Raw genomic sequence first — 11735 nt, forward strand, 5'->3', positions numbered from 1 at the left:
ACCCTGTCTCTGTCCTGCATCACAGACGTCATAATACTACCTATCATGCTCCAAATGACAGATTTACATGAGCACAGAGTTGCATTACCGAAAGCAAACATATTTTTCATCTCGCAGCTCCAGTTGTCTGGTTGACATGCCGGTTTTGTCAGATTCTGCTGTTCTCAAGCCTTCCACTCTCATTTCAAACATGCAGGTGGTTCAAGTTCACTTCAGGTTAGTTAGTCTCTTTTTAAAAGTTCCCCTTGGGTTACAGCCCTATAATACAAATAATTGCCCTCCATATGTTCTGGTGTAGACATTTAAATGCTTTTCAAAACTGCTGTTCCCGTCATGAATGTCTACTATCATTAGCAGGGATTTTTTTTGGCAGTGCTTGTTGTTGCATGTTAAAAAATAGTTGGTGTGTATCATAGACTGTATATAAATATGGACGACGCAAGTTTGGAGCAAAGTTTAACCAGGATCTTTGAGGCAAAAGTCTGGACAACATCCAAATTAGTTTGGCCCATTTATTGTCAGGTAATTGAAATGTTGATAGCAGCGGCTTGGCTTGCATTTGCATCAATATCGGCGATACTAGCTATGTTTTTACTTGGTATCAGATCGTTACCAAATACTAGTGTAATAAAATAAAATAATTCACTATACCACATTTAGCATTATTGACTTATTGGTCTGATTCTGGTCACAGTTAATAGGCTGCGTAGCAATACCTTTTTTAAAACGTAGAGCTAAAATCTGCTGTATTTTTCATTGCATTCTAGGTAAAAAGTCTGACCTTTATCAAAAGAATGACCCAGACGGGGTGAAAACTAGCCGTTTCTATCAACATTTCAACTACCTGGCAGGAAATGACAAGAAATGTCCTGACTTTTGCTTCGTAGATTCCTCCGATAACTTTTGGATTTGTTCTAACTAATTTGTAATAACTTTTGTCAGTTTATAAAATTCCAAATGTTTTTCACGGTCTGCCTGATTGGTACAGCCAAAGACACGACAATAATTCACCATTTTCCACAATTGACTTCAGTCGGTGTGTTTTGTTTACCGTGCCGAGTGCCCCCAACATAGCGATTTCTGGACTGGTGATGCACCGTGAAAACCCTCTATAATAAAAACCTTCATTTAAAAAACGCATTTGTGTTTATTTGTGTTATCTTTGTCTTATATTTAAAGTAGTTTGGTGATCTGAAACATTTAAGTGTGACAAACATGCAAAAAGAAAGAACGAAAGAAAGAAATCAGGAAGGGGGCCAACACTACACCACTGTAAATGAACCAGGCGTGAAACAGGTTCTGTTGCTTGGTTCCTGTCAATGATTCAGAAATTCAAAAATGAAACAAAACACACGAGGAACAGAAGTGGGCGATGGGTGCTACTCAAAAGAAATTAAAACAAGCACAAGGAATAAATTTTAACCAAAGTTTCATTGTAGAGGCTAAGGCAAAAGTGAAAGCCACAATTATATACGGTCCATTCATCTTTTTAATCACAGCACAAACAGTGTGTGTGTTCGAAAACTGTTCCCCCCCCCAACAAGTTGCAACACCTGACTGCACATAGTTTGGCTCCCACTTATAAGTGATGAGTGATAATTGGCTCCTACGACCACATCTAAGTCACATGGTTACCCACGGAATGAAATAAACGAGAATAATGTGTCTTGACACCGACTTCCAAGAAAGAAAAGAAGAACAGGTTTTGCCCTCCATTCCCCATATAAGAAGAAAGCATTGCACACGCAGAACTTTCAGTTCTCCCCCGCAGGTGTCACACCCTACAAATAACAGGCAGGTAGGTCCTCATGTTGTCTTTGTGACTTGATTTATTCACTTAATTTTCATTTTGCAACGCTCCTTTTCTATTACTCTAAACAACACATTGTGTTGCATGCTACAACACATTGTGTTGCATGCCTTTTGTGTTGAAGATCTTGATTTGACATGGTACAAAGTTCATGGGAGCACAGCTTCTCTTCATATCTGTGCATCTGTAGTAAAAGATGGATATAGGCAGAGTTTAACAGTCAAATCCCAGCATCACAGCAGCATCGCACAGCTGGTACAGACGGCTATTGAAATGCATTGATACATGGAAGAGAAGACAATTACATCCACTTCTTTGGTGGAATTTTTTTTTTTGCTTATTTTGCTCAACTAATTACTGTTACTGTTACTGGCTTTATATTCCATTGTTGTTGTGTTGTTCACGTTGTTTTTATATTTTCGTTACGTTGTTCCTTTTTGTTATTTTGCATTTGCATCAATATCGGCGATACTAGCTATGTTTTTACTTGGTATCGGATCGATACCAAAATTCCCAGTGTCACCGACGCCTGATTTGTCCCAGTAGGGAAAGCTCAGACATACTTTTTAATGGTTCAGTTCCATTTTAGCCTGGACAGCGAGGCCACTATGTGGAACGTTTCCTATGTTTCCACTCTTTATGCTACGCTTAGTTTTTTAAATAATTTAATTGATGGTACCTTTATATAAATGTTCTGTTGTAATTCCTTTGGTGTAATTTTTGATTCATAAATGATAAAATCAGTTATTGTTAAACAAACCATTATTGTTTGTTTAACATCAAAGCAGGTGCACCCCAGAGATGGACCTCGGTGTAGGATTGGCTACAAACCTTCTGGAATCAGCGGTGTCAATCGGCATAAATGTCGCTGGTGTCTTACCAACAGATCGCAGCTGCATGGTGCACATTAAAAACCAGAGTTCCACCTACATTCTATGTAACCCCATGTAATTAACTTATGATACTCTGCATTTTCTTTTATACTGTTCAAGCAGCCCTCTTGAGTGTGCGCTTTCTTATTTGTAGTGTGCACACAGAGAGCGGACGTTGCTTCGTCCCTTTCCCGCCAACCATCAAACCGTCCGGAGAAGGGGACGCCTCGTTCGCCAAGCTTCCCAGCACGGCTCGAGGGTCTGTCGGCGTTGTCGCCTTAGATCTCCTCAACAAGTCTACCCAGCAGTCGGAAGAGAAAATGGCCATAATGTACAAGGTGCCGTTTGACCTCAAGAGGAAGTCGGTTGAATACGCGCTAGGAGTGTTCAAGTCAGACGCAAAGTGTGACCAAGGTCTTTTTCGTCAAATGTCCAAAACTACGAATGCAGCATTTGTCAGGGGCAAAGCTAAAGGCCCCAGTCTGACGTACAAAGGTGACAGCGTCACCATGAGTGCCACAATGTCAGACTGCCACACATCTTACATGAAGGTGCAAGTGACTGACAACTGAGGAAACCTTTCTAGCGAAGAATCTGCACTTTGGTAATTTTGAATGTATGTGAAAATAAAAGTGTGTTGGAAAACTTTACATGACTTTAACTTGTGTGCACCACTAAACCTAGTGTTTCTACATAGGATTTCTACGCAGAAATATGAAATCAAAGCAGAATTCAAATTGAGCCCCTGCTCCAAAACGAGACAGCCTACAACCTTAATTTCTAAAAACGAAAGAATGTCAAAAGCGTGACACTGAATTCTCTTTCGCATTGTTCGAATGGACGAGATGATCGGGAAGGAACCAGGAAGTTGAAGTTGGTGTCACATTCCTGCAGCTCACAATAGATAGACGTGACCTACAATTTCTATTCAGTTTCAATGACGCTGAAAGACAGGTAGGGTCAGTGTTCCCCAGATGGGAAATCAAGAAATGTCACACTGTCGCTTTAAAATGATCGTATTTTGACCCAAACTATTGCACGAACTAAAACAACTTGAAAAAAAATAAAAAATAATAATAACACGATAATAACATGATAATTATTGTATATACTGCATCTAGCAACACTGGGTATGGGTTAAAGAAATTAACATTTATGTTGCATTCATAGAATTAACATATCTATATCTATATAACTGCTCTATTTAGAAGCCGGTCAAAAAAAAAAAAAAAAAAAGCTAGGAGGAAGACAACTCCAGCAACAAATCGAGAAGGTTTATTCTTATACAAAGTCAAATGAGGTAAAATGTACAAACAAGGACAGAGTGAGAGGCCCCCTGTAAATGTCCGGCCCACATCCTCTAAAAGCTTGTTGGGAAACTGCAACCAAAAAAAAAGAGAATAACGAGAAAAACGGGACCGGAGCTGACATGTCAACACCGTATGAAACAATCTCAAAAGGTTAATGACATTAGACTGAATGAGTCTGAGTCTACGGAGATCAATATCATACCGTACTTTTAAATTTAAAAATAATAATGATAGAAAAAAACTGTTTGACATCCTGTAAAATCTCATCTCTGCATACATTATTATTGGTTTGAAGCTTTCTCCCTGTTTGACAAGGACCTCGTTCCTTATCCACACCTTGAGGTGCATCAGATGCTACTGGGTCACCTTCTGAGAGGCTTGTTTACGTTTGAGGCGGGTCTTCAGGGCCAGAAGGTCAATGTAGAGGATCTGATTGAGGACCGCCGAAGCACACAGCAGTCCACCGTGCAGCGCACCAGCCATGCCGTTGCAGAATACATCCTGACCTGCACACATTAACAGGAACGCTGAGGGTTTTCACACAGAGTGTCCACACACAGCTGTAACCTGATTTCAGCCACACGCTGATTTCCCTGAAATGTTTTTTTGCATATGCAAAGGCAAGTTCCTGGATAATTTGGGAACATGTCTAGAATAACAATGCCAAGAAGATGACATGCTGTATATATTATGTTCTTGCTTGGTTCGTGTCGTTCTCTATAGTAATTTCACCTGTCAAGTAGAGCCCTTTGATCGGCGTCTGTGGCCGCGTCTTAGCCACCGTTTCCGGGATGAAGCGTTCCAAGTTGTGTTCGGCACTGTACATCTCACCTCTCGAAGCACCCAAATAGTGGACATTAGTTAGAGGGGTGGCGGCATCTACCATTACCACCTGAACGTACACACACATACACAACATACAAATGCTGTATTTGTGGAAAGTAAAGTAAATTCATCTCACATAGCTGATATAGCCCATTTTATACCAAAACACAACACTGACTGTTCAGCCTATGAAGTTGAATAATATTCACCCTCCTTTTAGTTCTCTTTTGGTCTCCACCAGCTTCAGATGAACATACCTAGCGCTCTGGCTTTTTGTTGCCGACTTTCTCAGCTGTTTGGTGCTTAGCAGGTAGCATACAGTCTGATGCAGTTTTGTTTGTGTTGCCTAAAAGAGCTTACCATATGAGATTTAATGGAACTGGCAACCAAAACAATGAGCTAAAAGTGACCAAAAACACAGAAAAAAAGATAAACTAGTCCCTATTTCAAAGAGTCACCTAATGAATAATATTCGTTCTCCTTTTAGCGCTCTTTTGGTCTCCACCAGCTTCAGAGGAAGACACCTAGCTCTCTTGTTTGTTGCTAACTTTGCTAGTTGTTTGGTGTAATATAATTCACTCTCCTTTTTGCTCTCCTTTGGTCTCCACCAGCTTCAGAGCCCCACTTAGCCCTCTTGTTTGTTGCTAACTTTATTAGCTTTTGATGCAGGTAGCATTGACTTTGTGTTTAATGCTACCTGTAATTAGTCCAACAGTGAAAGAAAGAGCACACCTGTATGCAAACATCAGCACATACCTTGTCTCGCACTTGAGGGAAAATGGTCAGCGCCCATTCTAGCAGCTCTTGGGCCATGCTGTTTTTCAGATCCAGGTAGTCCTGTCCCCTCTTGCCAAGCTTCGATCCCTCCCATTCCTCAAACCATTCGTAGCGAGCCATGGTTAACAACGTCATACAGGACTTACCTGTAACACAAATGTTTCAGACTTGCAGCAAAGCACCAACCCATCCCAAACAACCCAATACTCATTTTGTAGCCAGTTGACTCTGCAAGACACTGGTTTTACAAACTGGATAAGACGTGTTGTTAGCCAAAGGTCATATCAGGCAAACTTGAGGTGTATGATAGAGCTTGTTTGCCGAAGTTTATACTCTGGCAAACCTTTAGGTAAAACTGAATATATGTCAAGCCGAGAAGGTACTATAAAGTAAAACTGAACAGGAAATCGCATTAGAGGAATGCCACATGCAACCTAAGGAAGAGGAGATTCAAATAGAAAGGGGTTCAAGAAAACTATGTCTTCAGTAAGGGTTAGGGTGATCATGACAGGTGGTAAAATCACAACGGTGGAAGGCACTAGATTTGTCTCTCAGCCAGCCAGCAGGTACATCCTACTTTTGAGAGCTTGTGAATGTGATTTACCTGGGTGTCTGATGTTAGCGGTTGGATCTTTAGCAGATGGGAAGGTGATAAACATCATAGGAATGTTCCCTAAGACCTGCTCTCTGCCCAGAGAGCAGTATTTCTCAATACTTCATAGACAAAGACAAAAAAGACAGAAAAATATATCAGTTAAATCCATATATTGCAAAATACAAAAAAACACAGTTATGATAGTATTGTATAGTATATTTATAGTATATTTCCTGAACTGTTAAGCACTGAATCAATGAAAGTAACTCTAGAAGAAAGACAAAAAATACAATTGAGTTAATTTGAATGAACCAGATGAAATCAAGAATGGAAACGAAGAGGAAGAGGAGTTTAAAGAGACAAGCAGAGAAAGGGATAAAAATGTAGATGCAGAACCTACAGCGAGTCCAAGTCATTGTCTTTATACATCCAGAAGTTGGTGGAAACGATGCCCAGTTCCTCTTTGGTTCCATCCAAACCAACAAAGACCAAGAAGGACCCCATACCAGGACGCACCATACCCAGCAGTGACCGGACCTCTACACACACACACACAAATAGAGGTCACAAATACCACTATGTTGTAGGACAAACAAGACAAAAATCCGACATGCAGTGGCAGTCAGACAAGTCCACTCACCCGGCTTGTCCTGGATATACCGAGGTAGAAACTTTTGGAAAGTGTTGAAGATTCCAGCATTTGAAATGACAACAGGGGCATGGATCTCAATCTCTTCTTGTCCTTTAAGCACCGTTACACCTAATACATATACACACAGTGTTCAGTTAAAAAACATATCCATTATCACATTTCAAAACACCAGTTTACTAGAGACCTAAGGAACTGAACAAGGTGAGGACACTGTCTCGGTCTTACTCACCATATGCCTCTCCCTTGTGGTTGAGGAGGATTTGTCGTACAGGAGCCCGGACCAGCACTGCTCCACCTGCCTGCTCAATGACTGGGATGATGTGAAAGGCAAACTCACTGGCGCCCCCGCGAGGGTAGTACGCACCACGCTTGTAGTGATGAAGAAGGAGAGCGTTGATGAGAAAGCTGGACTCCTTAGGAGGGACACCTGCAAAAAAGGGTGGCGATAATGGACTGTGAAGAGCGTGTATGGTGGTCATACATAATATCTGTGACAATGTGCATTTGTGTGTGTGTGTGTGTCCAGCACCATAGAAGAGGTAGGCGGACAGCGCCTGCAGGTCCTTATTCTGTGTGAGGCGGGACATCATTTCCGAATGGTTGGTCGTGGCTAGGTTGAAAACTGAAGACATGCGATATAATAGGCCTGTCCTAACCAAAAAGTTAACCAGCCCGTATGGTATAATCTTCAAGATGGCGATTAGTGGCGTCCTCTTTGAGGCTAGCTGCAAGAGGACACCAATTCACATTTATTAGTGGGGTTAGGGTCAACAGAAATGCATTTGAAGTATATTGTAGTACAGACGCCTTTGTACACAACTGTCAAAACAGCATCCAGTCATTTTCAATGTGAGCAAAGCAGTCGGTCTGGTGGAAGGTATACAACTTTAAATGAATCATAAAGTGAAACATACACTCAACTAGCTACTTTAGTAGGTACACCTTGCTATTAAAATGGTGGATCCCCTTTTGCCTTCAGAACTTCCTTAATTCTTTGTGGCATACTTTCAACAAGGTGCTGGAAACATTCCTCAAAGATTTTGGTCCATATTGACATGATAGCATCCCACAGTTGCTGCAGATTTGTTGGCTGCACATCTATGATGAGAATCTCCCGTTCCACCACATCCCAAAGGTGCTCTATTGGATTGAGATCTAGTGACTGTGAAGGCCATTGAAGTACAGTGAATTCATTGTCATGTTTAAGAAACCAGTTTGAGATGATATGAGCTTCGTGACATAGTGCATTATCCTGCTGGAAGTAGCCGTCAGAAGATGGCTTCACTGTGGTCATAAAGGGATGGACATGGTCAGCAACAATACTCAGGTAGGCTGTGGCATTTAAACTATGCTCAGTTTGTACTAAAGGCCCCAAAGTGTGCCAAGAAAATATCTCCCACATCATTACACCATCACCAGCAGCCTGAACCGTTGATACACGGCAGGATGGATCCATGCTTTCATGTTGTTGAAATTCTGACCCTGCCATCTGAATGTCACAGCTGAAATCAAGACTCGTCAGACCAGGCAACATTTTTCCAATCTTCTCTTGTCCAGTTTTGGTGAGCCTGTGTGAACTGTAGTCACAGTTGCCTGTTCTTAGCAGACAGGAGTGGCATCCGGCCTGGTTTTCTGCTGCTGTAGCCCATCTTCTTCAGGGTTGGACGTGTTGTGCGTTCAGAGATGGTATTCTATATTCCTTGGTTGTAACGTGTGGTTATTTGAGTTACTGCTGCTTTTCTATCATCTCCAACCAGTCTGCCCATTCTCCTCTGACCTCTCACATTAACAAGACATTTTCATCCAACTGCAACTCACTGGATATTTTCTATTTTTCAGACCATTCTGTGTCCCAGTAGATCAGCAGTTCCTGAAATACTAGACCAACTCTGGCACCAGTAACCATACCCAAATTCAAAGTCACTTAAATCCCCCTTTCTTCCCCATTCTGATGCTCGGTTTTAACTTAAGCGAGTTATCTTGATCACCTCTACATGCCTAAAAGCATTGAACTGCAGACATGTGATTGGCTAGTTACCTATTTGTGTTAAGCAATTAAAAGGTGCACCTATAAAGTGGCTGTTGGATGTATTTATGGTGTATAAATGAACCTCAAAGTTGGGATGTAATGTATGTTATTTTTTTTTCTGTTTTAACCAGAAACACAAAGTTGGTGTCATCTGCATAGCAATGAACAATGGTAATGAGCTGTGGCAGTAAAAATAGACACAAAAAAGTGGCAAATTTGAGTCAGGTGTCGCTCCACATGTTAATTGTGCAATTGCTCAAACATTCCATCAGGATTTTAATCCTCCCTCTTGATTTACCTTCATCAGTCTCATGAATTCATCAATGGCCTCTTCTTCTCCTGGGAACTGCTTCTTCAGGTTAGCTGCCATCTCAGTCTTCCCAGAATGTATATGATACTCCCTGAGTGTGACAAGATGCAATGACGTAAGATGATTGATGCAATCCAATGCCGCATTGACGAGTAAGGACATCTTGCACATGTAAGATGTTAATGACTCCACAAGAGTAGATGACAAAAAATGACAAAAAGAAAAGAATGAAACTCTGAAAGAAAGTCGTCCCACCTGCGTTGCTCAGGCTGACCCAGGATCAGCTTATCATAGAGCTGATCCAGCTTTGTGAACTGCAGCTGTCCCTCTGTGATCTGATCCAAAGCAATCTTCAGCATGCTGTTCTCATGGAGCTGCCCCAGGTAATGGATACCTGATGGTGGTAGCAGTGTGTCTCATTTCATTTATTCGTATAGCACCAAATCACAACAAACTGCACGCCATCTTGAGGTACTACACACAGTAACGTCCAGATCTTTCTCAATATTGCAGAGAGATCAAGCACTTTTCTTGAAATGTAAAGGAAACATCTCTCTTATGACTTTCTGTATGTTCATACAGCTGCAGCTTCAGGAAACAACATTTTCTGCGTATTGTGTTTTGCAACGTACCCACATCAAACTCAAATCCCTTATTCTGGAAAGTGTGCGTGCAACCTCCAGCCTGATCATGTTGTTCCACAACTAAAACCTTCTTCCCGGCTTTGGACAAAAGCGCCGCTGCCGTCAAACCTCCCACGCCGCTGCCGATCACCACCGCATCCAAATCGGCGGGAACACGATCCACTCGAAACCCTGCAGGGAAAAAACTTTTACGGCGCAGTCTGGTGGAACATTGTTTGTTGTCCTACAGGATCTATCATACGCCACGGTTTAAGTATCTATATATCCATAACGAATCATTACAAAAAGAGACAAACATGATGTGTTGCTTTTAGCAGGAAAAAAAGTTCTGGTCTTATCAGAGTGATGAAAATGAATAATCGGGGAACACTGGCGCAGACCTTTACGCTCATACATCTATTTCAAGTAATTCCACAGATCAAGTTATAAAAAAAAAAGAAAAGAGGTTATGTCAAAGGATAATCAAGATAATAGCGATTTGTCCTAAATATCAACATCAAATCAAATGGTAAAAGTCCCATGCAGCCTTAAAAAGTTACAACTAATAATTATTTCTTGTTGAACTTGGTACTATATGCATACATTCATATTTATACACTTATTTTTATGGTGGTGGTTTTATCCTCTTTTGTAGAACCTTAATCCAATTGTATATTTTATAGTCTAATTATTATTATTAATATTATTTTAGTATTTTTTACCTTTTTTCAGCCTGGCGTCCCTCTGTTTGCTGTCAGTGACCAGAGGCCCCGGTGGCCTCAGGCACATCTCGCTGAACACCGTGTAGCGTTGGCCGGTGACCAGTAAGAAGGCAACGACTAAGGCCAGCAGCACGCAGCCCAGCACTCCAAGCAGCCACCACCACATAGCAGGAGAGAGCGTTGGAGCCTACCAAACAGCACTGACGACAGGGTGGAGATTAGATGGAGCAGCGGCGAGTGGAAAAGAGAGAAGAAGAAGCAGGAGGTTGGGACAAAGCTGGGTGAAAGAAAGTGGAAAGCCATACAACAAGGTTTTCCCCTAATAAGAACCAGGAGAAGGTTGAAATGGTGGGTGGAGTTAATAAAAGAGTAAAAGGGATACACAACATGTGACATTTTTGGAAACTCTTCATCTGGAATTAAGCGAGCGGATAATGAATTCTCCATGACAAGAACATGAGACAAGTGGAGAAGAGAGAGCTGGTTGTTCTCCAGACCAGAGTCCTTCACAGTGGTGTACGATTCCCAAAAACAAAAAAGCTGCGTTGTTGCTCATTACTGCACTGCTGTAGGGCGGATGTGTTTTTACTCACTGTGCAGTTGAAACCCATCGTGGTTCCAATTCATGACTGCGGATGAAGATGCCGTCAGAGGTAAAATGCTGTGTGAAACTTGAAGGTCATACGTTGCGTCGCTGCAACTTGACTCGAGGACTCTGAGCACTAGGGTTTTAGGACAGGGGTATCAAACTTGATTTAGTTTGGGGGTGATAAGAAGCAAGCTGGACCAATAAGATGACAGCATAATAACCCATAAGTAATGACTACTCCAGATTTCTTTCTATTTGTTTTAGTGCAAAAAAGAATAAGTAAATTAGTAGAATATTTACATTTAATAAACTATCCTATCTTCATTGAAATATTGCAGTCTTCAGATTAGACACCCCGGCGGACCTCGTTTGACCCGCGGGCCGCATATTTGACACCTGTGGTTTAGGATGTGAATTTGATGTTTGACTTTTTGGATATAAAATGTTAAGTATTCCTTCCTAGTTTTTATATTTTATCAGGCTAACGCTTGCTAATTTTCATTAGCTATGCAGAGCATGGAGCTCATGGAAATACAGGTCATGAAATTAAGTATTGGGCAAATTCTTACATGATCGTTTATCTGCTTGAGAGCAGATCTTTTTTTAATAGCTGTTGAGATA

General features: G+C 41.3%; 1 protein-coding gene across 1 annotated transcript; it reads right to left on the minus strand.

Annotated features, from left to right (window-relative positions):
* Window positions 1–3935: 3935 nt before the first annotated feature.
* On the minus strand, window positions 3936–11243 carry LOC124998112 (all-trans-retinol 13,14-reductase-like). Its single transcript, XM_047572307.1, has 13 exons — window positions 11119–11243; window positions 10526–10725; window positions 9813–9995; window positions 9436–9574; window positions 9169–9271; window positions 7371–7566; window positions 7071–7268; window positions 6830–6949; window positions 6590–6728; window positions 6199–6308; window positions 5574–5740; window positions 4725–4884; window positions 3936–4498 (listed from the first exon to the last, which is right to left on the minus strand). Exons 2-13 carry the CDS (start codon window positions 10689–10691, stop codon window positions 4347–4349), a joined length of 1833 nt encoding a protein of 610 aa, XP_047428263.1. The 5' UTR covers window positions 10692–10725; window positions 11119–11243; the 3' UTR covers window positions 3936–4346.
* Between the last annotated feature and the right edge of the window lie 492 nt (window positions 11244–11735).

The sequence above is a fragment of the Mugil cephalus genome, chromosome 20 (assembly GCF_022458985.1).
Source record: "Mugil cephalus isolate CIBA_MC_2020 chromosome 20, CIBA_Mcephalus_1.1, whole genome shotgun sequence".
Classification (NCBI taxonomy): Eukaryota; Metazoa; Chordata; class Actinopteri; order Mugiliformes; family Mugilidae; genus Mugil; species Mugil cephalus.